Source organism: Carassius gibelio, chromosome B21 (genome assembly GCF_023724105.1).
Source record: "Carassius gibelio isolate Cgi1373 ecotype wild population from Czech Republic chromosome B21, carGib1.2-hapl.c, whole genome shotgun sequence".
In the NCBI taxonomy this organism is placed as follows: Eukaryota; Metazoa; Chordata; class Actinopteri; order Cypriniformes; family Cyprinidae; genus Carassius; species Carassius gibelio.
In genome coordinates, this window is record NC_068416.1 from 25,316,536 (window position 1) to 25,343,649 (window position 27,114).

Genomic DNA, 27,114 nt, shown 5'->3' on the forward strand with positions numbered 1-27,114 from the left:
CAATTAATCATATAACGGTGCTTTATATGTGTGATATTCACGTGTTTATGTGCTACAGGTCTATCGTGTATCTAGAGATTGACAACCGTCAGTGTTACCAGCAGTCTGACGAGTGTTTCCAGAGCGCCACGGATGTGGCGGCGTTCCTCGGAGCGCTGGCCTCCAGCGGGAATCTCAATGTTCCTTACATCATCGAGGCCGTCACAAGTGAGTGCCACTTTTATGACAAAATCACTGTTATTTTAGTATTTATTATGTACTCTTATATTATTTATTATGTACTATTATAGGAATACTTATAAAGTACATATTATTATATTTTGATTTAGCTTATAAAAAAAAAATTATGCACTTTTTTTTATTAGTGGTTATTTATGAGTAAATCATTTTTATTTAAGTTTGTTTTTGATTTTTAGTTTTAGGATTTTGTTTCAATGTTGCGAATTTTCGTTCAAGTTTTTCATTTAATATGTATTTGTTTTTATTTTATTTCAGCTTAAATTTTCAGTTTTAAGTGTAATAGGTTTTTATTTTAAAATTTGGTTTCTCTTTTAATGTTTTCTATTTATTTTTATTTCAGTTTTTATGACTTAATTTAATTTTATTCCAATTGCCCAGCAACATTTCACATTTTTTTTTATTTTTTATTTTTTATTCTTATCTAATATTCATTTTATTTTAGCTTTAGTTTTCGTTAAAATTTTAGTTGAAGTTCTTGTCATTTTGTTCATGTTCAGAGAGAACAAAGAACAAAGTTCATGTGCATTTGTTCTTTATATTAGGTTTATATATATATATATATATATATATATATATACTATCATTTATTTAGATTTTATATTTTTTGTTCTTTAAATTCATTTTATTTCCTTTAGTTGTCAAGCAACATTTCTAGTTATAATTTCTTCTTCATCTAATATTCATATTTTAGCTTTAATCTTCAGTTTTCATTTTAATTTTTGTAACGGTTCTTTTGTTTTTATTATATATTTTGTTAATTATTTATAGCTTTAAATTATTTCAGTTTTAGTACTTAAACTCATTTTATTTCAGTTACTTGCCAAGCAGCATTTAAAATTTTTGAATGTTTTTCATATAATATTTATATTGTGTTGTATTTCTGCTTTATTTTAACTAACGAAAATGATTTAACAATTTTAATTTGAGTTAACTCTAACACGGAATGATACTCTACACACCTCTGCATTAATAACTATATCTGTGCGCAGGTGAGGACCCCCCCACAAAGCCAGGGGAGATGTACCCCGTGTTCCTGGTGCTGCTGTTTCTGGCGGTTCTGGCGCTGGTGGCTGTGGGTGTCGTGGTCTCCAGGAAGAGGAAGAGGGAACACGGGCAGCTTTGGTTCCCCGACGGATTTAAAGTCTCAGAACCCAAAAAGAAACGAAGGGAACCGGTTGGAGAGGATTCTGTTGGACTCAAGTGAGTGTGTGGTTAAAAAGACAGTGCTTTATATAAATATCAGATACTAAATTGTATTGAAATGATAAAAGGTTGCCTTGGCCACTAAAAGAAATAAGTTGAAGTACTAAAATTATAATAACATCAAGTCAAAGCTAAATGAAAATATACAAAAAAAAAAAAATTAAGAAGCACAAAAAGTTATATAATAAAAAGTTGATATAATATAGAATAATAGATATGTTTGCTAATGAATGTCATTCACCGAAGTGTGACTTTTAAAAAGCAATTTAGTAATATATAAAATGTATAAGAATATAAAACAATTAAAGGGACCAAATGATAATTTAGTAGAATTGTATATGTTGCACCTAAACTTATGTGCATTGTTATTTTTGTATTATTTTGACTCTTCTTTTTTTATATTAGTCTAACTGACATTTATAATTCCATTTATTATCATAAAAAAGCATTTGTTATCCTAGAGTTCACAAAAACAGACTTTTTCCCACTTCTATCACTCACATTAATGATAACATTTCACTTCCCGTCCCATCAGGCCTCTGAAAAACTCGGACAGCTCTCTGATGGACGAACAACTGAGTGAATGGGCAGAAGACGACACGGGCAAACGGTTTCGGGTGAGTGATGAAACAGTCTGCTGTCTGTTAGAGCTGCTCCATAACTCCGGATGAATGTGTAATGGTGTGTATTCGTGTGCAGTATGAGGAGCGGTCTATTCTGGACATGAGCGGTCAGCTGGATCACCGACAGTGGACGCAGCAGCACCTGGACGCGGCTGACCTGCGGCTGAACTCTATGGCTCCGACTCCACCACAGGGCGAGATCGAGAACGACTGCATGGACGTCAACGTCCGCGGGCCTGGTGAGCGCTCGCACCCTTACCATCACTTACTGATCACAGCTCGGGAGTTTTCTTTAAACTGTGCCTGGTTTCTCTCGTAGACGGTTTCACTCCGCTGATGATCGCGTCGTGCAGCGGCGGAGGTCTGGAGAACGAAAACGGCGAGGGAGAAGACGATCCCTCTGCTGAAGTCATCACTGACTTCATCTACCACGGCGCCAACCTGCACAATCAGACGGACCGGACGGGCGAGACCGCGCTGCACCTGGCCGCCCGCTACGCCCGCTCGGACGCCGCCAAACGCCTGCTGGAGTCGTGCGCGGACGCTAATGTTCAGGACAACATGGGCCGCACGCCTCTCCACGCCGCTGTTGCAGCTGACGCTCAGGGAGTCTTCCAGGTCAGTGACAAAAATACTGGTTATATCCAGCTTTTCATGATTCAGGATGATCTAAACTAGTTTAATTTGTGTGGAAGCATCAACAGCTCCATTATAAAAGATGTTATTAATAGTCACTTTCACTTTTTTTATTTTTTATTATTAATAATAGTAGTAGTAGCAGTGTGTAAATAATAATAAAAAATAATAATATTTTTAAAAACATGCTTTGGTTTATTTTAATTGTATTCAGTATTAAGCCTAAATGTATATTTAATATATAAAATGTATTTATAATATAATAATGTATAGTATTTGATGGATAATTTGTTTTGTGCACGTTTTGTATTTCTTGCATGTAATTTAATGATCTTTAGTAGCTGAATATTCTTAAAACATTACCTTGTGTTTGGCCACAGATTCTTATTCGGAACCGAGCGACGGATCTGGACGCCCGTATGCATGATGGAACGACTCCGCTGATCCTGGCCACCCGATTGGCTGTCGAGGGAATGGTGGAAGAGCTCATTAACTGCCATGCAGATCCCAACGCTATTGATGATTCTGGTATGAACACAAACAAACGATATATGCTGAACCAAATCTCTTAAAATATATTTTTTATGTGTTATTTTGAGGATGCATGGCCGTCCTCATTAACTGACTCTGTTTTTATGTTTCTGTAGGTAAATCTGCTCTTCACTGGGCGGCTGCAGTTAATAACGTGGACGCTGCTGTCGTTCTTCTGAAGAATGGAGCCAATAAAGACCTACAGAATAACAAGGTGGGTTTGTGCATCAGACTGTCTTACTGTTATTTTTGATTATTCCAAATGAAAAACATGTTATTTTAGTATTATTTATGTACTCATTAGTTTTCATTATTGTTATTATTTTCAATTTGCTTTTATTTCTACATTTTAGTTTTCATTTGAGCTTTTTTTTGTTGTTGTCTTATGTGTCAGTTTTCCCCCATTTTTTGTATTAATATTTGTTGACTTTTTTTTTTAGCTTGTTTTTTTTTTTCCTTTTTGCTAGTTAGTAATTTTAGTGCTTCAACATTTTTCTTATTTTATTCAAATGTATTTATTTATTTGGTTTTCATTTTTAACCTTATTTCATTTAGTTGCCAAGGTAAAATTCTCCGTTTTCATCTTATTTATCAAATTAAATATTAAAGCATTAAAACTCTATTAAGCATGATTCATCAGTGCACATAAAAAAATTGCAACTTGTGTATTTTGTAGCAGTGTTATTTTAGCACTATTTATTTGCTTCTAAATATTTTTTATTAGTATTTTGAATTGGCTTTTATGTTTACATTTTCTTTTGAACTTTTTTTTCAATTTGTAGTTATTTTTACCATAGTAGTAGTATTAATAAGAATAATATAATTTAATAATGATCAATGTAATAATATTTAGGATTAATTTGTTTTATCTTAATTTAATATTTTATTTGATTTATTTCCAGTTAGTACTTTTAGTACTTTCATCTATATTTATTTTATTTCAGCTTTCAAGTAACAAAAATATTAACGATAATACTCTTGGTTTGCAGGAGGAGACGCCACTTTTCTTGGCTGCTCGCGAGGGAAGTTACGAAACCGCTAAAGTCCTGCTTGATCACCTGGCCAACCGTGAGATCACAGATCACCTAGATCAGCATCCACGCGACATCGCGCAGGAGCGCATGCACCACGACATCGTACGTCTGTTAGAGGAATACAACCTGGTCCAGAGTGCCGCGCTGCCTCTATCGCCCCCTCTCTGCTCGCCCAACACCTACCTGGGCATCAAACCCAGCCCGGGTGGTGCCAACAACAACAACACAGCCAAGAAAGCGCGGAAACCAAGCAGTAAAGGCGTAGGAGGGAAGGACGGCGGAAAAGACATGAGAATGAAAAAGAAAAAGCCTGGAGAGGGCAAAAATGGAGGCATTATGGAAGGGGGCGTCCTCTCGCCTGTCGATTCGCTGGAGTCGCCCCACGGTTACCTGTCGGATGTCTCGTCCCCGCCTACGATGACATCACCATTTCAGCAGTCCCCGCCCATCACTTTGAATCATCTCCAAGGATTGGCCGACAACCACATGGGCGGAGCTCTTCAGAGCTTAGGGAAGCCGTTTGACTCCGCCCCTCCTCCTCGCTTATCGCATCTGCCAGTGGCTAACAATGGAGGCGGAGCTCAAACGGCGGCATGCGATTGGCTGCAAAGGGTTCAGCAACAGCAACAGCAACAGCACGGCTTCCCAACCATGATGCCCACAATGCTTTCTGCCACGAATATGCCGCAGGTCATGGGTTATCCCACATTGCAAAGCAGCCACCTCGGCATGCAGTCGCACATGATTCCCAACCACGCCCATCAGAATATGGCGCCAATGCAGCACCAAAACAGCGCTGCCTCTGGCCACGCCCTTTCTCATCACTTCCTAGGTGACTTAAGTGGGCTGGATCTTCAGTCCGGCTCAGGACACGCCCCCATCCAGACCATCCTACCGCAGGAGAGTCAGCGCATGGCTCCGCCCATTTCTAGCACACAGTTTCTGACTCCGCCTTCTCAACATAGCTATTCCAACCCTATGGACAACACTCCCAGTAACCAGCTGCAGGTTCCCGACCACCCGTTCCTCACACCCTCCCCTGGATCTCCCGACCAATGGTCAAGCTCGTCTCCACATTCCAACTTGTCTGATTGGTCAGAGGGCATCTCGAGCCCACCCACCAGTATGCAGATGAACCATATCCCAGAGGCCTTCAAGTAGGCGGGGCTTTGGCATCTAGAAGCTGAACTCAATAGACAATTTTATATTAATTATAAAAACTCTTTATGATTTTTGTATTCTAATAACCATTTTTCTTAATTTTTGTATTTATTTATGTGTTTTGTACTACATATAAGATTTTTTTTTTTTTGTAATTTATACTGTATTTTATTTTTATTTTGACCTTAAACTGTTCTGAAAATAATTGTGAACAATATGACGCTGCCAGAAATTTTGTTGTTGTTGTTTTTTTTAACTAAAATTTCAGTATTAGATTTTATATGATCCTTTTTATATATATAAAAAAATGTTTCTGTAAACAAAAATGTACAAAAATGTCTTAAAGGTGCAGTAGGAGATCTTGGAAAATTCTGACTTTAGCCTGATAGCATTGAAAGTGAACGTCTCATCCAGACCAAGCGTTTTGATTGGACAAACATCTCTTGGTCCTAGGCCTTCCGAAGAATATATAAATACATTTAGACCACTTAACTTAATGATTGCTATCGGGATGTAAAGAGACTTTCAACCAGCATAACAAAAAATGTTTCTGAAGACAATCACCTATTGCACCTTTAATATTGTGAATTTAATGTATAACACACATGCCTCTGCACACGTTTGTTTCTGTTTTAACAAAAGAGAGTTGTTTATGGCTGATTTATGCTATGTTACTGTGTATCGTCTGTAGACACTGTTTGCAAATCTTTTTCCCATGGTACCTTGCTTTAGGTGTTTTTGGGAGCTTTTCGTATGTAGTGTAGCGTTCACTGTTATTTATTGCCTGCTGTAGACATGTAGGATATATTATGACATATAGATGAGAGTGTGTGTGTGTGTGTGTGTGTGTGTGAGAGAGAGGAGACAGGTATGTATCGCAGTAAGATGACATCATCAGTGCAGATGAGGTGTGATTGTTGTTTTATAAATGCAGATCAAATCTTTTAATGGTGACATGGAAAAAACTGACTTGTAGATTGTTGAGGGGAAAAAAGTATTTTGTTCATTGTTGTAAAGTAACTTTTCTTAACCAATAAAGTACACCGTTTGGTGACATTACTTTTACGCTGTGTTGTCAAACCTGATTTACCTTCAATATATTCATGTGAATAGGGAAAAAAAGCATCACTATTATTATTTCTTAAACTATTGTTTGAAAGCTTTTAAAATGTTTTTAAAAGAAGTCTATTTATGCCAATCAAGGCTGTATTTATTTTATCAAAAACAGAGTAAAAACGATAATATTGTGAAATATAGCAATTTAATCATTACAGTTTTCTAATGTGATATATATTAAAATGTAATTTATTCCTGTGATGCGCAGCTGTATTTTCAGCATCATTCCTCCAGTCTCCAGTGTCACATGATCTTCAGAAATCATTCTGATATACTGATTTGCTGCTCAAAAAAACCTGAAAAGTAAATACTAATATAAATATATAGATTAAATCAATAGTCATGATATAAATTAAAAGACATTTAGGCATTAGGCAAACATTATTACTTAAAAGATAAGAAAATATAAGCACCACTTCTCATTTCCAATACAGTTATGAATTATTTTTTTATTTTATTTTTTTGCATTATTTAGTAAAAAAAAAAATCACTCAGTACAAGACAATATTCCCCATCTTATTTCAAAAGCTTCACATACAGCATGCAAAAAACAAAACCAAAAAACATCAAATGGAAAAATGCATGTAATAAAGATAAAGCATTTTTAAGTAAATATAGTATTAATATTTTAAATAGCCAAGTTGCATTTTATGTGGATATTTTTAAATAAGGCATTTGAAGTTTAAATGTAAAAGTGTAAAAGAGGAGGCCGTGACATGAACTGAATTTTTCACTGCTTCAACTCCGTTTTTAAAGACTGAACATAATATACATACAATAATATACATCTATACAACATAAAACTATGAAATAATAACAGCTTCATGTGTCTTTGGTTTTCCAGGCTACTCGTGCATCTACTCATGCAACTTTTAGTTTGTTCTGTTCTCGACAGACAGTGACTCTGTTTAATCGATTATACACGATTAATTGACATTCATCAGAGATTGTTTGTGACAAGCTGTGGACATGCATTAAAGGAATAGTTCACCAAAAAGAAAAAAATGAAAATTTGCTGAAAATGAACTCACCCTCCGGCCATCCAAAAAGTAAATGAGTTTGTTTCTTCATCCAAACAGATTTGTAGAAATGTATACATTGCTTGCTCAGCAATGGATGCTCTGCAGTGAATGGGTGCCGTCAGAATGAGATTCAAAACAGCGTAATCCACACCACTCCAGTTCATCAGTTAACATCTTGTGAAGCCAAAAGTTGTAGGCCTTTATTTTAACCTCAAACCTCCACTTTTGGCCAAAATTTGACACCATAAAAGCACTTCCTCCGCTTTTAAAAAAAAAATGTATTAAGTCATGTGTGCCTTTCCAGATCATACCCATTCAACTGAATTTGCCACAGGTTACAAGCGACATGAATGCTCCAGAGCTAAATTTCGACTGTCCCAGAGAAGGGTTTAAATACTTCTGCAATAGAATCATTTAAGTTGTTTATTTTTAATTAAAACAAAGATGTCAAAAAAAAAAAAAAAAAAAAATATATATATATATATATATATATATATATATATATATATATATATATATATATATATATATATATATATATATATATTAATCCATATATATGGAATGGAGATAAATATAAAAGTTCAAAGACACAATATACATTAATACGCCTACATAAACATAAATGCATCCATACATATCAAAATCAAATAGAAAGTTCAAAAGTCTTCAAAGTTTTTCCACTTTTTATTCATTAGGCTACATACTTTATTTTTCTGATACATACTGTCTATATAAATATTTCAGACAACAAAACCATAAAAATGGTTTTCTTTTTAGTAAATGTACACTTATGAATGTGAAATTTGGTCAACAGTACAAGTAAATTAATTAATTCCAAAACTCTTCCTCTTGGTTATAATAGTAGAAGCCATAGAGTACAGGTCAAATCTATCAAGAGGATCATGTGGTCCATATGATTGCAGGACGCGCATGCGCACTGTGCTTCTACATTCATCCATATAGGTACAACTCATAGCCAGACAATGAACGAGCGCTCGGATGGCAGAAGAGACACGAGCAGACACGTCGTTTTGAACCGGCACATCTCCCAGACGCGTTCTGCCCTCCGTTTACGTGATAATTGCTGAATAGCTGGCGGCGCGTCATGTAACGGAGGCCGCGCGAGGCGGAGAGGGCGACGCACGCACAGACGCCCGCGCGAGCGTTCATTACAAGGTAAATTCCGCTCTGATGGGGCTCGGCTCGGTCTGGCGTCGCCGATGTCGCCGCTTTTGGCCGCTGACAGGTGCAGACAGATTATATATCTGATCCTGATAGTAAACCGGCTCCGTTTAGTCATAATCTCTCGTCTGCATTGAGGATTTCACCCAGATATAAATCATATTGAATTGTTTTGTGTGACTTCTGAATGGTCCCTCATCAGTGCTGTCTTATCTTGGGTCATTGGTAGGTGATTGTTCATCATTTAAGATCATTCATTGTTTGGTCTGTTCCGGATCAGGATCTGGATGTTGGTTTGTTTGTCTGGCTGGGCCTTTTTTGGGCTGCTTTTGGGTTTCTGGACACTATTTTACTAAGATTGCACACTGTCTTTATTAAAAGGTGTGTTGAATGCTACTGAGGTAGTACCATGGTACACTGATGCGGTTTACTATGGTACATCACAGTCAAAGGAGTTTCATCTGTCAAATGTGCAGCAGTACAGTAGATATTGTCTTTTGTTCAAGCTGACTTTTGTAGTTTGAAAATAAAGACTATATATAAAGGTAAATACATATGTGCACTTGTTTTTCTTTCTACCTATCATTTTTGATATCTTTTAGCCATGATCCAGGCATATTGTTAGATCCATGACAAAATTTCCACTCTTTAAAAGCATCATTTATATTTTTCACCTCATTATTGGACTGTTTTTCACTTTTATAGCTTACTCCTCAACAAGTCATATCAATATAAATAGTCGTTCATATTTAATATTCTTAGGCAGAATACTGTAGATTTTTAAAAATGTAATTCTTGAAAGCATTTTATTGGATAAAAATTAGTTTACGCTCCAAAATGCAGGATGAGTCCTCGATATTTGGATCTGTTTTCCTAGAAGAGAAAATTTTAATGTGTGTGTATCCCGAGAATGTTTTTTTTTATTTTAGCATATAGATGACTTCAAAGCCACTTTATAAGGAACAAAACTCCAAGGTTATTAAAGGTATAGCTGGATTTCTACTTGTGTCAGTGTATAACACTTTGCGTAGTGAACATCTGAAGCTATGTGATAGCTTTATGAGGAATGCAAGGACCAAATTAATAACTCCTTTGACTGAATAGATTTTTTCTTGTGATGAACTGTTTGAGATGTGTTCACTAACCCTTGACCACATGTTTGTGTGTGTGTTTAGGATGGATGTCGGAGCGCTTGCAGGCGGGGACGGTGTCCTGAGAAGAGCGGATTCGGTTGAAGGTGGACTTGAAATCGTGCCGCTGGAAATGTACGACTCAGCCAGAGCCAAGATAGAAGCAAACCTCCGCTGGTTGTTCGCTAAAGCGTACGGGGAAGGCAAGTGTATCTCTTTTCGGCAGTGCCTCTATTACAAACAGTGACACCCTTTGAATTTCAGTATTATCATATTTATAGTTTCCTCCAAAGTTCCCCAAAACCATAGAAGTATCTTGTCCAAACAAAAACAAACACCACTTGGCGTTTATTTCTTAATTTGTGTTAGTAACAGATAGAAAAATTAGCAGTCTCATGTTTTTAATATGCCTTTCATTATATATATTCTATAAAATTCTACTCCCTGTATACATTTATGGATTAAATCAATAGTTGGGCTATCAATTAAAATTTAAAAACACCAATTATTTATCAATTTAAACAAATATTATTACATTAAAAACAAATAATTGCCACAATTGTGATAAAAAAAAAACACCAAATAGCAAATTATACAAATATTATAATGTTTGCATATTATAATATTCAATATTTTAGATTAATATTAAAAATTATAAGTAAAAAAAGATGATAGCCACAAGTTCTCATAGTCTTTCTGTACAATATAAAAATATATTAAAAAAATAAAATAAAGTTGAATATATACACACACACACACACACATATATATATATATATATATATATATATATATATATATTCATCTTTATTAAATTAAATACGTTAAAATAAAACCTTTATCAATAAAAAAATTATTTTTATTTTATTTAATTTTGTAATAATTAAAAAAAAAAAAAAATTATTATTGTTTCTTATTGGTGGACACTGTGTCCCGGGCAGAACGCACTCTTGTTTGGCCTGTGACGCCTGTTAAACTGCTTGCTTTGGATGCTGGCAGTGAGATGTGTTCACTGGCATGGAGAAATAGTTCTGAAGTGGCAGAAGGTGTGTGTGTTGGCATGAGAGTGTGTGTGTGTAGCTTCTTATTCAGCAGTTCTCACAGTTCACAGTGACCACGGCTCTAAACTGACCACGAGAGAGGTTTAGAAAGGACCTGGCTTTTGAGTTGAGCAGAGCCTTTGGAATAAGTGATTGTGATCGATGCCTGATCGAGGAAACTTACTGGATGTGTGTTTGAAAGGCAGGAGGGAGGTGATGGTGGTGGTGCGCGTGTGTGTTTTCCTCTAGCAGAGCGTCTTGAGTCTAATCAGGGGACAGAAATAACATGTGACATCACTAAGCTCATTTAGACTAAAGTTACAAATAATGGAGGCATTGACATAGAAAAGTCTTATGTGATAACCATGTCAAGTACATGCCTTTTACAATACACTGTTTCAAAGCAGCTTTACAGAAAATCAGGATGTTGATGTTTATAATATTATAATATCTTCATACCTTTTAGTTGCATTTAGCAGATTAGAGTTAGGCAGTTATACAGTATATACTGTATATATATTCAACTTTATATAAAAAGTAGAGCGAAAATAGTAACATTTGTGATTTGGAAAAAAACATGAGGTTGAGATTTGCTATATAGTAAATATCTCTTTATACAGTTTGCTAGTTCATATCGTGATTTGTTTACTGTATATATGCAAATAAAGTTTGATATAATATTAATCCAAATAAATTAGGTATCTTAATTTGCCTTATGTTTATATTTGTAATATATGTGCAATGCAACTTCATATAAAGAGCAGAGCAATAATGTTGTTACATTTTGCAATGATTAAAATAAAAAATTAAGCAGTTGAGATTTAGTATATAAATCATTTCTATGGAGTTTACTGTGTGAATGCATATGAAGTTTGATATAATATTAATCCTACTTTTTACAGAGAGCAGTGCTATAACACCTATTACATTTTTGTGATGCTAATGTAATATTTCGGAAAATATTTCATGTTTGTCTGATTGTATATAGATATCTATGTAGATGATTATGATACATTTTGGATTAGCATTTGAAATGAGCTTTGTCATGCTTTCTAATAGATCCATATTGATCTGTAAGACCTCGATCTTGAAAACCTTGAAAAAAAGTGACGAAAAAGAAAAATCTTGATCACCTCATGCATGTGAATGAGAAAAAGTATCTAAATTAATCATAATTAACCATAACCATAACCATAATTTGCCTAATGTTTTATATTCATAATATATATATACACTTGTCACTCTTGCTAAAACAGATTTTACATTATGTAAGTTACCTTTTTAATCACCAAATCTGAATATAAATACTGAGTTGCACTTGTGATATTTCAGAATATTGTTGAGTTTTAGTATTTGATTGGTCCTTTCTCCGAGGTTTTCCGGCTCTGGCTGAAACCTGAAGCTGCCTCCTCAGATGATTTGATGTGATTGTGTGCGTTTATGTGGAGTTTAGCTCTGGAGCTCTTTGTCCAGTCTTGAAGATGTGGTCAGATGTCATTGTGAGGGAAACCCTTGTGTGTGTGACCCATCTCTGACTGTCAGACTTTGTTTATTAATGAGGAGCATACACACACACACACACACACACACACACATACCTGTTTGTAATGTGTGTGTGTGTGTGTAGAATTTTTGATTTTAATACAATGTTAGTAATAAAAATGTAATTCATTTAAAAAAAATACATTTGAAATTAAAAGTACATATTGCAAGACTGGACCACAAAACAAGTCAGGTACATTTTCTGAAATTAAGATTTATATGCATAATCAGAAAGCTCTATAAATACGCTTTCCACTGATGCATGGTTATATTTACACTAGGCAATTTACAAAATATCTTCATGGAAAATGGAACATGATCTGATATCCTAATGATTGTTGGCATAAAATATATATATATTTTAATTTAGAGCTACACAATGTATTTTTTGGCTATTGCTACAAATTATACAGATGTCATATACTTAAGCCTGCTTTTGTGCTCCAGGATCACATGATATTTGTACAAATATTTTCTTTTGATATTCTGGGATATTTAAGAGTAATCTTCATCGCAAATGTCTTCATTGAAAAAGATGAAAAGTGTGTGGTTAAGATGCGTCTTCAAAAGAAAGTGGCACCGTGGTAATCTGATTCTGAATGGGGAGACATTTAGGGATACTAGAGTTCACTCGGTGCTAACAGTACAACTGAACTGATTTCAGCAGGAACAATGTCTTGCAAAGAGTAAAAAAAACACATGGGAAAATCTGGAAATGGAAAGGGACAAGTCCAATTTAAACCGATTTGTCTCTTTCCACCTTAAAAATAAATCCCATACATTCCCTTCTTTCAAACATCCCACCAGTGCTGTATTTCTTTAGTGTTGTCTATGTAGGATTTGTCAAATGCACACTTCCATATGCGTGCGCACACACACACACACACACACACACGTCTCATATGAGACAGTCAGCCACCGTTAATCTTCCTCAGGCTTTAATCTGACTGGTTGATCTTTGACCTCCTCTTTTAACAAAACCTTAGATTGACCCTTGGCAGAATGGGGAAAAAAATGCAAGCAAACAAAAATTTGCCTGTAAGAGAGAAATAAACAATTTAAAGGAAAAAGTGTCATTCTGTGCTTGCACTAATAATAAACTGTGAGTTTTCCACCTGCAGAGCTGTCAGCATCACCTAAAGCTGCTTATTTTGACCATGCTCTCTTCTCACGTCTGAATCAATCACACGAGGACAATCACGCCAACAAGAGAAATAAACATCGTCTAGTTGCTTAGCAGTTAGCTGTAATTAGCTTAGCACTGAAGACGTGAATGTGTGATCACACTGAGACGCCGGACGTCGTGGCTCTCTGTGGAACTGTTTGGATTTGTTTTGTTTGATTCGGACGGAAAGATGTTCTCAAAATCACCTTTAGTTTTCCGTTTGAATAGAATTTCCACATCTTTGTCTTACAGTCTTTTCCAAACAATCTGTCTACAGTTCTTACAGTCTGATTTGTCAAGTCTACACTTAGTTTATTTATAGTTAGATTATTTTTAGTTAAAGGTCACATTTTACCCAAAATGTAAAAAAGAAAGAGAGAGAGAAATTATATTTTTAATTTATAAATATATAAAATTTAAGACAATTAAAATGCAGTATAATGGTAATATTTACATATATCATTATAATGATTATATAATGTTCATCATTATATATTATATAATTACTAGATATTTTTTTCCTAAAATATTTTTCTATATTATCTCTATATAAAAAAATTGTTAGATTTTCTGAAATTATTACAATTTGTAAATACATACGCATACATATGTGTATACATATGCACACACGTGCACACATAAATCCAATTTATCTACATTTGAATCTAAATAATATCAATATGTCTTGATATTTTTAAGATTTTGAATGACATTTTATTTTTATATTTTAAATTTAAGTGATGTTTTGTCTATTGTTGTTATTATTTAAAAAAAGTGTCTATATAGTTTTTAATTGTAGTGTTTTTAGTGCTTCAACGAAGTGCCTTGGTAACAAGCAGAAATAAAATAAGTTTATATGACACTATTTTTTGTGTATTTTGTATAACTCTCTCTCTCTGTGTGTGTGTGTGTGTGTGTGTCAGAGCACATCCCGGCGGACCTGCGGGACCCGTTCTACAGGGATCAGTACTGCGTGGAGCACATCAAGCCCCCGGTGCTGTCTCTGCTGCTGTCCTCGGAGCTGTACTGCAGGGTGTGTGTGCTGCTGCTGAAGGGCGACCAGACGTCTGCGCTCCGCTCCCATCAGGACGTGATCCAGACGCTCGCACGCCGAGGGATGTGTGTCAGAGAAGCAGACGACACACCTGTCTCCTGCGACCACCTCTCCTCCACCCCCATTAAGATGGTGTGATTCCCACCTTTGACCCCTGACCTGAAGATATTTATTAATTAATTAAATGTAAAAAATTACTAATTAATCGCACAATTTTTTTAAATTAATCGCGATTAATCGCAATTAAAAGACTGAAACTTTTTGGATATGTAAATGTAAAATGTAAATAATTGATGTAAACTCAAGACAAAGAAACTATTTAAATTCAAAATATGATTGTTTATTGGAATTTTTGTTTAACTTGTAACACAGATTTGCTCATGTAAACAACATACCTGCAATAAACCATCAATATCCTCCAAATTAACTGTTGGCTTGAAAGCCATATTTATTACAGAAATAAAAACACAGGCATGTAAGTACCATATGAATTTCAAAACAATCAATGCCAATAAAAGACAAAAATTATTTCCATGTTGAATTCTAAGTGGACTGCAAAAAAATTCCAAAGTATAGTCATTGCCAGTGCTTTAAGTGGGCCGGTACGCTCCGTACCGCCACTTCCAAATATATCTCTTGAGCGTACCGCCACCTCTCCGTGTGCCCAGAACGTGCTTGTAGCGTACCGCTACGCTCATTTGGACATCTGTTTTAATAGAGGTTTTAATCTTTCACCTGCACTGCCGATTTTCAGAGCGCCCTTCACAATGCGAGCTTCCTAATTCATCCCACCCAGAGCAGAAACTATATTACCCATTCACCCTTAAGTTATACAAGTGAATAGCGCATGTGTCGCTTTTCCCACTGTTAAGTGTCAACAACTCAACGTGGCCGAAGAAGGTGTGTGAAACTCGTTGTGAGTTATACTAAAGCAAAATCTTGAGTATTTATTGTCTGATAAACATTAAAAACTGTCTGCGGAGGTTGAGTCGTCCTGCAGCCCCCGCTGGCTGCTCATTGGCTGCAGCATCTTTTTTCTAAGTTCTAAAAAAATACCGTAGACGGCAAGGCACAAATTTAGATATTCATTTATCTAATTAATCTATAGCCTATGCACAAAGACAATATGATCTTTTTGTCCCCTTTTTGTTTTAAAGCTTGATGAAGAGAGAGAGCGCAAGTTGCTGCAGCTGAGGAGGACAGTGATGCACACGTACAGGAGTGATTGACAGTTCGCGGCACTGTGTACAAAAAATACTCCGCTACACAATTATTTCGTTTATTTTCGTTTAAGCTTATTAACGTTAGCGTTACAGAAAGGTCTGATTTACGCACTGTTACAGTCATTGTTTTTTTTTTTTTTTAAACAATGACATTTGAGTTCATGATTTTAATGTTGCTGTTTCTTGTGGCAGACTAAATGAAGAGTAATGTTTCTTGTGGCAGACTGAAGAGTAATCCGGCAGAGTTTTATACTGAAACTTTCCGTCTAAAAGTCCTTCCTTGGTCTTATCCATATTTCTTGGCACGTTGAACACACATAGGCCACAACTGGAAATAAAAAAAACTGCAACCGCGTTAATTGCGTTATTTTTTTTTAACGCGTTAAATATTTCAAATTAATCGAATGCGTTAACGCGCTAATTTTGACAGCACTAATATATATATATATATATATATATATATAGAATATTTTTAGAAAAGTATATATTACACATAAATGTACATATATTATTAAAATATGCAGTTATAATCAACTACTTTAAACCTGTAAATAAGTATTATTCTAGTATTCAATATTTATTTTTATTACATATACATTTTATTTACTGTATTTACATTTATTCTGACCAAAATCACTGAAACGCATATCACAACACCGTTATGTCTTCCAGACTTGTAACTTCCCAGCAGTATTATTTTAGTATTTTCTATATACTATTACATTATTTATTAATGTGTTGAATTAGCTATATATATTTTTTGGTTTGTGTTTTATAATTATTATTTTTTTCAAAAAATTTTTTTTTACTTTATTGTTATTGAAGTTTTTGTCTTAAAGTAATTTTAGTACTTTAACTTAAACATATTTATTTCAGTAATTTCCCAAGGCACCATTTACATTTTTTGTCTACATGTTTTAAAGTTTAAGCTCTCCAGCCAATTGTTTATTTTATTTTATTTGTTTTATTTATTTTTTCAAGCTTTGTTTCAATTACTAACAAAAAAATTATTTGTAAGCAATATAACACCACTGCTTCCCAGCATGCTACTGTTTTGAAATGATTGCATTCTGCCTTGTTTCACAGTATTGTAGTATTGTGAATATAGTTGTTATTCGTATGCAGACTCCTGTATTCCGCTCTTCTTGTTTTGTGTGTGTGTGTGTGTGTGTGTGTGTGTGTAGAGTTCTCATATCCCGCTGATAGACGCTCTGATGATGGCGTATACGCTGGAGATGATGGCTACAGAGAGAGTTGTGGCCAGTGTCAAGCGCTTCTCCTCCTTCTGCGCCTCTAAAGAGCTTCCCTTCGACGTGGAGGACACCATGCTGTTCTGGATCAACAAGGTCAGCGTTTCTTTCCTTTAATCAGGACATTGCAGTATAAATCTGATATTAGTTTCTTGCACCAAGCATGTTATATTTTGTTTTTCACTGTCATTTTCATTCTCTCTTTCTGAGCCTTAGAAATAAATGTTATTTTGCTACTGTGCCTTTAAGACATTTGATAGTTTGTTAAAATTAAAGAAACCGTAATATATATATTACTTTCAAGGTTAGAATGGCATAAAAGCTTTATGATTTTTCTTTTTTCAGGATTTTTTGTTCAGGAGTTCATTCAAAATAAAAATCTTATGTAGCAATAGAAATATATTTAATGTCCCTGAACTGAAATAAAAACTGAAATAACAATGTATAAAAAAGAAAAAAAGACACTACTAAAGTCAAAAACGCACACAAAAAAAACATTTTTTTTTACTAAAATTCAAATGAAACAGAAAATCTAACAATACAAATATTAATAAAAACTAAAATAGTATCTCAATGATATTAAAAATCTCTAGGAAACTAAACCTCTAAACTCTACTTGTATTGTTTTGAATACTGTTTCAGATTTTTTTTTATCACCAGTTAAACAAAAAGATTAGAGAAGTGACCTACCTCATTCAAAAGACGTGAAAGAATAGGAAGTTAGCCCAAAAACGTTTGTTTGTGGATAAAAATGACCAAACAGAATGTAAAAAAATTAGGGTATATTCCTTAGACTTACTGGAAGTAGCAACTAATATCTTCTGAATTATTTCACAAGATGAAAATGTGTCTTTTAATGATTCATTCTCACCAATAAAGTGGAGTATTTTGCCCAGACATCTGATAGGTCACATGTCGTATCCTAATCTTGTCAGTTCCAGTCTGTCGAGTGTTTTCACAGTATCTCAGACTGATCTGTGTGTGTTTGTGTGCTGCAGGTGATTCTGAAGACGAGAGAGCTCTCCGAGAAGGAGCTCAAGATCAAACAGCCGCTCTTGGATTCGCCGTGCCATCAGAAGGTCTGACCAATCACGAGTCTCCAAACCATCTGCTAGTCAAGCAGCACCACCAGTGTTAGCATGCAGGCCTGAGTTCTCCGCTTCGATTAGTAGCTGTGCATTTTACTACAGTTTAACCCTTTTCTCTGATCAGACTGCATTCATCTAGATCTGATCCTTCTCTTCTCCTTCCACCTCTTTCTCTGCTCGACGTTTAACCTTTATACTCTTCCTGTTTGTCACTCTTGTCCTGCCCCTTTCTGTCGGATAGTCCCCCTCAAAATGGTACTGGAAGCTCGTGCCTGTAAGTGCCACAGTGCCTCCTGCGTCCGCCATGTCACGCTGCGGGAAAAGTGTGACTAGATGTTGTGTGTTTGTGTGTGTGTTATGTGCATCTCATGCATTCATCCGTCTGCCCATCTCTCTCTCTCTCGTTTTGTGTCTGTCTGTCTCAGCCTGATCTCATGAACGCTTTGGCCCATTGCATGCTGGAGCCGGTGGAGTTCTCTCGTGTGGTACAGTACACATGCTCTCTCACATACACACACCCGAGGTCTGCACGGACCCAAACCCACTGCTTTTTTTTTTTTCAGTCCTTTTGGGTCTCAAATTGACTAGAAGACATCTAACACACACTCTTAGATACTTCTCTTTTCCATGCATCCATCTCTTTTCATGCATCCACACATCCAACCGTTCTAAACTGTATACTATTATATAAAATACTATTATATCAAATTTTACACACATTTTTTATTTTAAGATTTTGTTTATATGTAATTAAACTAATAGTAACTGTACATGTTTTATTTACATGTATATGTTTGCACAAACATTTTTATAATTAATTTATATTTAATCATTATAATTTATATAAAATACAGTGTGCGTATATATACACAATTATTTATTATGGTCGATTATAATATATAATAATTTTATTTAAATATACTAATCTTTTTACTAATTTTGCTATTTTAGTTGCATTGAGATACTGCTAAAATTCAGATCAATATTAGGTTTTTATTTTTATATTTTCATTTAAATTTTAGTAATTTTTGTTGTTTTGTCTTTTTTTTTGTTTATTTTACATATGTAAAGTAGTTTCAAAAATTTATTTCATTTAGTTATTTTTATTTAAATGTTAAACTAAATTAAAATGTGATACATTGAGAAAAATATCTATAATTATCTATAAATATCTATAATAATAATCTATATTTCTGCTGTCAAACGATTAATTGCATCCAAATTAAACGTTTTTGTTTGCATAATATGTGTGTGTTCTGTGTATATTATGTATATATACATACAAACACATACAGTGTATATTTTGAAAATATTTACATGTATTTAAGTCTATTTATATAATTTATAAATAAATATATTTAAAATAAAAACTTTTTTAATACATGCATGTGTGTATTTAAATATAAATAATAAATATACACCTCACACATACATGTATTATGTAAACAAAAGCTTATTTTGGATGCGATTTAATCGTTTGACACCACTACTATATATAGTTAACTAAAAACATGAGAAACATGTACTCACACACACAAAATGTTAACATAATTTTGAATGAAATTCATTGGCATGTAAGAAACCGCTATAACATGCAACACATTCCACACATATGGAGGTAATTTTGCATGAAAATAATATTTTTTATTTAATCCTCTGGAAATGAAAATCCTGTCATCTGTATGTATCGTAAGCATGCAAAAATTGGATTGGATTGTTGTGCTTTAATACAAACTTCTGTGTTTTTTAAGTTGTATGATGCTTCTTAAGTAAAAACGGTATTTAAACAGTAGGAACAAAAGCATGTTTTTGGAGTAACATGAGTTTGATTAATTGATGATAGGATTTTCATTTCTCATAGAAGGGTCGTATTTAAAGTGACCGAGAAACTGTGTGTGTGTGATCTGTGTTCGATGCTTTGTAAGCCCCTGCCTGCTCTCTCTCAGGTACGGTATCGTCGAGAGCACCTGTCCGGCCGGCCGTTCCCACACCTGGCTGTGATGGAGGATCTGATGAAGGATGTTTGTGATGGCAAGGCTCTGCTAGCGCTCATTCACTTCTACTGCCCTGAATACATGAGGCTAGATGGTATATAGACACAGAAATGAGCAGAATAATCATGTTAATTCATTATGTAAATTGTTGCAATCTATTCAACTCCACAGTTTAAATCTTCTTTGGTGAATAGAAAGTTTAAAGAATGTAGCATGCATTTGAAATAGAAGTAGCCTACTTTGTAACATAATAAATGTCTTTTCTATTAGATATTTGTCTGAAGGAGGTGCCGTCTCTGTCGGACAGCATTTATAACATCCATCTGCTTCGGGAGTTTTCTAACGAATACCTGAACAGGTGTTTTTACCTGCACACTGAAGACCTGCTCTACGGCCCGCCGGTGCTGAAGGTTTGTACTTACATACTTAAAAAAATATATATATAATAATAATAATATTTATCCAATTAATCTAATTGGCATGTAAAGTATGTGCACATCATGGTCTATTTTGTTTTACTGCCTTTAATATATGCTTATCTGAATAATAATAAAAAAAATAATTGAATAATAATAATTGTAGTATATATTTACTGCATATAATCTACAATTATCAATAATAGTTTTTTTATTTAAATAAAAGTGAAATAAAATCAAAAACAAATATTGAATTTGAAGTACAACAATTACTAAAACAAAAACTGAAATGAAAATAATTTAAAGCCCATTTTTTTTACGTTTGATTAAATAATAAAATTATTCTATTTTAATATGTATTTATTTCATATAAACAAAGTATTAATAACATTTTTAAATTGAATTAAATCTGAAATAAAAGTAAATATAAATATTGAATATGAAGTACTTAAATTACTAAAACAAAAACTTAAATAAAAATAAAAGCCACATAGAAATATAAAACCATAACAAAAGGGCAAAAGCACATAAAAAAATTAAAACTAAAATTAAAACTAAAACTGAATATAAAAAATGATTGCTCAAAATATCAATAACTAGTTATAATATATAAATAATTAAAATAGATTATTTTAATTAGACAAATTAAATGGTAAAGTATTTGTACATCATTGTCATATTTGTTATAATGTCTTTAATATATGCAGATTTTAATTACAGTTAATTTAATAACACAATAATTTCTGTTTTAGTACAGTATATATTTACTGTAAACTATGTATTTGTAGTAAACAAAGTTTAATTACTTTTTGAGAATAATAAAAGTTACAAAAGTATGTAAATCTTTGTGCATTACAGTCTTTGACTTGTTCTTGTTCCTCCAGCATAACGTGATGGTTTTCATTGCTGAGCTCTTTTGGTGGTTTGAAGTAGTGAAGCCGGACTTCGTAAAGCCAAGAGACCTTCAAGAGATTAAAGATGGCAAGAATCCAGTCTTTAAAGCTCACTAAATTTAAATCCAAAAATGTCCATCTCATGATTCATTAACTCTTTTATTTAAATGCTGTGTTGTGATTGACAACTCATTGCTCCGATCTGACAGTGAGAGCGTCTTTCCAGCCAAAGAGTCCCCGCCTTCATGTGCCCATATCCAGTGCCACCAAGCGAAGCTTCTTAACTCCCTCTCCTTCAGCCGACTCGCTGGCGACAGCTGCCACTCCTGGGGGCTGTATGCGGTATTACTTGCACCCTGAGGAGTCCTTGTCTGTGTACGTCTGTTTGAAGAACCTGGTGATCTGTTGCACACTGCAGTACATATTTTGCATTACATTGATTGTTTTATAAAACCAGTATTTGATTTTCAGAACAAACAGAAGCCCCTCCCATAGCCCCTCCCACCCGCTCCTCCCACTGCGGCAGAGACCACAGAAGCCCAATCAGGTGGAGGAGAATTCAGGTAACTACATCTTCTAATCAAACTGTTGGCAATATTCACATATTGCACTTAAATCAATAAAATGTATTAAACTGAACAGTTGATACTCTATTTTTTCATCTTTCTCTATCATTCTGTGAGCAGAGCTCAGGAACAGGTCAAACTCTTTGTCCCGTAAGGATGGACTCATGCTTGGATCACAGTTTGCCTGGACAGAACGTAAACAAAGGTTAGGGTCAGGTCAAATGTTTTCGCTATAACTAAAACTATACATTTTTTTTTTATCATTATAGTTAAACTCTGCTTTATTTCAAATATTTTTGCAATATTTATTCTCTGAAGTAGCTTATTTATTCTGATATTTGGCTTTATTTCAAAATATTTTATGATATTTTATATGTAATACTTGCTCTGGCAACAACCGGTAACTGAAATAAAATAAGTAAAATAAATTAACAAGTACTAAAATTTCTAAAATAAAAATAAATTAAAGACAAATAGGAAAAAAACTAATAGAAATGACAAAAGCACATAACAAAAAAAATTTATTAAAATTAAAAACTGAAAATTTACAAAGAAATGCTTATTCAAAATAAATACTGTAATAAATAAATAATAAATAAATAAATAAAATTCTATGAAAATTATTTAATTATCTTTTTTGGAAATCCAGGAAATTAAATACAAATGAAAGCTACTTTATTTCTTATATAGTTTATCTAATATAATTATTTTCTCCTTTTATTTGAAAATTACTAAATCTCTATGGCTTTACAACAGCCCAGTTCTCGAATGAATGACTAACACATTCAAATCAAAACTGTTTTCTCAGGCCCATCTCTCAGATGGAGATGGATTGGGAACGTGTATGTGGCGATAATATCAGCTTGGCTCGCTCCATAAGCAAGGACAGCTTAGCTTCCAACGTCATCTCCATCACTCCACGACACCACATCAACGGCCAGCCCCTCCCCCAGACACATCACTATGGCGACCAGGAGGAAGAGGAGGAGCTACTGACTGTGATTAACACAGAGGGCGCGTCTGCATCCAGAGACACCCGAACCGAGGGTTTCTTCTTGGAACCATTGCAACCTGCGGCTCTACGACCAAATAAGGAGAAAACAGGGGTTAGTAAGTGGGAGGAGAGTGGAGAGGGGCGGAGTCAGGGACGCCAGGGCACATATACGCCCACAGAATGCACTCTCAACCGTACATTTACGCCGATTGGTAGCATAGAGCAAGAAAGCTCTCGAGCACAATCTCCCGGAAGCTTCTTGCTGCAGGACGATGCAGAGTGTGTGCGGGACAGTCCGCTTGGAGGATGGGAGGACATCGCCTCAGATTCGGAGTTTGAGGAAGATAATGAAATCGAGGTCCAAGAGCTTTCCAAAGTTGTTCTGATGCAAGCTGGAAGGAAATGCATGGGACTCGGAGAGGAAAAGGAGTCTGCGAAATTGCGCGAGGACGTTTGCTTGAGCGAACGGGATGATAAAGAAGGCGCGAGTGGAAGGGTGAGTCCTTGCCCCAGCATGTTGTCGCAGGCGAGCAGCACGTCGACTGGCACTGGCCGGATGACGAGCTTCGCAGAACGCCGTAGACATAAAGTCGGATTCCCCGATGGTTGCTACAGCACCGGGAGCTCGCAGGCAACCACTCCTGATAAGTCCGAAAGCGTACAGTTCCCTTCGGATGCAAGTCCGGGAACGCCAGGTGGCCGACCTGGCCTCGCTTCCGAACTTGTACACCTTCGCATGCAGCTGGAGGAGAAACGGCGCTCTATTGAAATGCAGAAAAAGAAGATGGAGAACCTTTCGGCTCGGAAACGGCTGCAGCTGGGAAAAGTGGCGTTCTTGCATGTCGTTAAAAAGGGGAGGAGCGACACACTGCCACACCCACTTAAAACGGTTATTGGGTTTAAAGAGAAAACGCTTGCAAAGGACGACTCCTGTGTTGAGATTCTGAAAGCCCAAGGAAAAAACACGGATAGTAAAGATACGCTGGTAGAGGAGGATAAGGACAACCGTTTGAGTGTAGCAGGAGGGGGCGGGGCTTCGGATGATGTGGGCGGAGAACCAGATCTCAGCGAAGGTAGCCATTCCATTGAGCTCCTGAACGAAGCCATCGGAGCGATACAGCAGCAAATGATGCAGCTGTCTCTCCAGCAGGACTTGCTCATAAAACAGGCCACCCAGTCCCCGCAGGAAACCAAACCGAGCACTGTGCCCCCCTTAAACGAACACCCGCCAGAGCAACCTGAGACTAAGTCGCGCCTTACCGTACAGTTCACAGAAACCCTTTCCACCGCAACCAAACGTCCTCCCAGGCTCAGCTCGAGTCATACAGCACGGAAGAAACCTAGCGACCTCAAACTGAGCAAAGATGCAAACATTCGTCCAGCGGTGAAAGCAAGCACTCTGACACCGGGAGGCAGGACCCCCCGGGCTGAGAATGAGGATGAGGGCGGAGCTAAAGAGGGTGGGCGTGGCTCAAAAGGAATTATTCGCAATACTCCGTTCAGACTGCAGGACACCGCAAACCGACACGTCGACAGCCTTAACTCGCCCCAAAATGAGCTCCCCCTGCTGGAACCATCACCTGTCAATCAAACCCGGGAACGGAGCGATACCAGTGGCTCTGGAAAAGAGAATGTTCCGGTTCTGTCCGAGGAAAACCGAACGAAAGCACAGCTGATTGAAGTGGACCTATCTGACCTGGCTGAACCGGCTGAAACTAGCACAGAACCTGATGGGGAACAGAAAAACAGACTGGGCTTCTTCTTTAAGGTACCAGAGCATTTGTGAGATGATGATGATGATGATTATTATTATTACTATATATTTTAAATCTATTATTATAATATGATTCTATCTGTCTGTGTGCTATATTGCATTGTAAAAAAAAATTGTATTTTTAATGTATTATTATTATCATTACTTTTATAAGATCTAAGAAGAGTGGGTTAATATGATACATTTGTAATGTAGTATTATTATTATTATTATTACTATTATTATTTAAAAGTTTCTAAATGTATTATTATAATATGATTTATCTGTTACTGTTGCATTATTAAATGTATTCTGATTATACCTCTGTGTTGTTTAATGTGATTTTATCTATATATATATATATATATATATTTTTAAATGGTTTAGTTTTTGTTTTATTGGATGTTTATTCATTTTTATTAAGAAATAAAGCTTTATTTACTGAACATTGTCTAATACCATTTTACTGTCGCTAGCATTTCTTTAAAGGCCATAAGAATGTGAAAAGGCAGCAATGATCGATAATTTAATAAATTAAATAAAATTGCAGTATAAAATTGTTAATATAAATGATTTTGTTCACAATTGCAAATTATGTTTTCTTTTATTTACTTGTCACATCTTGCTTGACTGATTTTATTCATTATATGAAATTAAAACCAATGTCTCCAATTTCTGTATGCAGGATGATCAGAAAGCAGAGGATGAGCTTGCTAAGAAGAGGGCTGCGTTCCTCCTCAAACAGCAGCGTAAGGCCGAAGAGGCGCGAATACGTAAGCAGCAGCTGGAGGCGGAGTCAGAGCTAAAGCGAGATGAAGCCAGGTATCAGTCACAGTCAATCCAGTGCGTCTTTAAATACTGTAGAAGGGCTGTTGCAGATACATTTGATTTCATTTGTGTTTGTTCGTGTCAGACGAAAAGCTGAGGAAGAACGTGTGCGTAAAGAGGAAGAAAAGACTCGCAGGGAGCTGATCAAACAGGAGTATCTGCGCAGGAAGCAGCAAGAACTTCTGGAAGAACAGGGTGTGACCAAACCACGCCCACGTAACAGGAGGCCCCGCCCTAAATCACTGCATCGCACTGAATATTCCTGTTCTGCTCGTGAGAAAGCTTTTCTTTTAATGTGCCATATTTCTGACTTGACATGCCTGAATTTGTGCATCTGTACATGCAACATTTGATTTTACCATCACTCTTCCTCTCTCCAGCGGTTAGTCTTTGTTCTGCTCCCTCCGGATCGTCTCTCTCATTGGGCTCTGCTGCTACTGACGGTGACAGTGTGGCGTCAGGAGGGGACAGTTCTCACAGGTGAGAGTATTTTTATTCTTAAAATTTTAAATGCATTCTTTTATTTTTGATTAATTTATTAATTTGTTTATTAATATTTATTGTTAATTTTAGTTATTGTTAATTAATTTATATTAACTTTTTGTTTTTATTTATTTAGATATTTTAGTTCATTGCACTTCGAGTTGACGGATACACACTAGTTACTTCAGAGCAATAATTTTTTTTTGTGTGTATATATTTTTATGTATCTTTCTTAGTTCATTTTTTTTATCTTTTTAATTTATATATTTTAGTTATTAATGATTTTTTTTTTTTTACGAAATATTGTATTTATGCTTAATGCATTGCAAGTCATAATATTTTTATATGTATTTGTCAGCCGTTTAAACTCATATCTACAGTTATCAGATTGTAATAACACAGAATTCCCGAATGTGTGTTGTAGGGGGGAATCTGTGGACTCTTTTCCCATACTGAGCCGAAATGCGAGCAGGAACATGGAACGAGACTGGGACAATGGCTCATCAGCCTCATCTATCACATCTGTAGCAGAATACAACGGTGAGACATACATTTTACAGCTCTTCTTGAATGTGTAAATTAAATAATGAATTATGGTTTTGTGTTCACTCAGCCAAACTAAATTTGATTAAATTTCATTTCAGCACCATTAACTCAGTTTGTTTCTTCTTTCTGTCCTCAGGACCCAGATTATTTAAGGAGCCTAGTGCAAAGTCCAATAAACCGATCATCCAGAATGCCATCGCTCACTGCTGTCTTGCAGGAAAAGTCAATGAAGCCCAGAAGAATGCCCTTCTGGAGGTGAGTGCACTTTCTTTGACAAACTACTTATGCAATACATTTTATGCATTCTGTGCATAGTATATTTGCATGATAGATAGATAGATAGATAGATAGATAGATAGATAGATAGATAGATAGATAGATAGATAGATAGTTAGATA

At 35.4% G+C, this 27,114-nt stretch overlaps 2 protein-coding genes across 12 annotated transcripts in view; both read left to right on the plus strand.

The window, feature by feature from the left end:
* Positions 1-6,493, plus strand: part of LOC127985807 (neurogenic locus notch homolog protein 1) — a 33,259-nt gene extending 26,766 nt beyond the window's left edge. The window contains exons 26-33 of the mRNA XM_052587975.1: positions 59-207; positions 1,230-1,440; positions 1,979-2,060; positions 2,143-2,305; positions 2,386-2,684; positions 3,083-3,230; positions 3,350-3,447; positions 4,223-6,493. Of these exons, the coding sequence (XP_052443935.1) occupies positions 59-207; positions 1,230-1,440; positions 1,979-2,060; positions 2,143-2,305; positions 2,386-2,684; positions 3,083-3,230; positions 3,350-3,447; positions 4,223-5,428 (2,356 nt within the window). The 3' untranslated portion in view covers positions 5,429-6,493. The remainder of the gene's footprint in view (positions 1-58; positions 208-1,229; positions 1,441-1,978; positions 2,061-2,142; positions 2,306-2,385; positions 2,685-3,082; positions 3,231-3,349; positions 3,448-4,222) is intronic.
* Positions 6,494-8,526: 2,033 nt separating this feature from the next.
* LOC127985833 (calmodulin-regulated spectrin-associated protein 1-B) overlaps positions 8,527-27,114 on the plus strand; it is a 124,538-nt gene continuing 105,950 nt past the window's right edge. For 6 of the 11 annotated variants that reach the window (XR_008160693.1, XR_008160695.1, XR_008160691.1 and 3 more), the window contains exons 1-18: positions 8,828-8,976; positions 9,927-10,084; positions 14,552-14,814; positions 17,090-17,251; positions 18,154-18,234; positions 18,669-18,728; positions 20,190-20,331; positions 20,508-20,647; positions 21,538-21,634; positions 21,756-21,921; positions 22,018-22,109; positions 22,233-22,317; positions 22,921-24,874; positions 25,545-25,681; positions 25,773-25,960; positions 26,068-26,167; positions 26,595-26,710; positions 26,853-26,971. Coding sequence is in view for 5 of the 11 variants with exons in the window: in XM_052588018.1 (XP_052443978.1) it covers positions 8,939-8,976; positions 9,927-10,084; positions 14,552-14,814; positions 17,090-17,251; positions 18,154-18,234; positions 18,669-18,728; positions 20,190-20,331; positions 20,508-20,647; positions 21,538-21,634; positions 21,756-21,921; positions 22,018-22,109; positions 22,233-22,317; positions 22,921-24,874; positions 25,545-25,681; positions 25,773-25,960; positions 26,068-26,167; positions 26,595-26,710; positions 26,853-26,971 (4,098 nt within the window). In the remaining 6 variants the exon portion in view is untranslated. Of the gene's footprint in view, positions 8,977-9,926; positions 10,085-14,551; positions 14,815-17,089; positions 17,252-18,153; positions 18,235-18,668; positions 18,729-20,189; positions 20,332-20,507; positions 20,648-21,537; positions 21,635-21,755; positions 21,922-22,017; positions 22,110-22,232; positions 22,318-22,920; positions 24,875-25,544; positions 25,682-25,772; positions 25,961-26,067; positions 26,168-26,594; positions 26,711-26,852; positions 26,972-27,114 lie in introns of all 11 variants that reach the window. The other 5 variants (XM_052588019.1, XM_052588021.1, XM_052588018.1 and 2 more) reach the window with 5 other exon arrangements.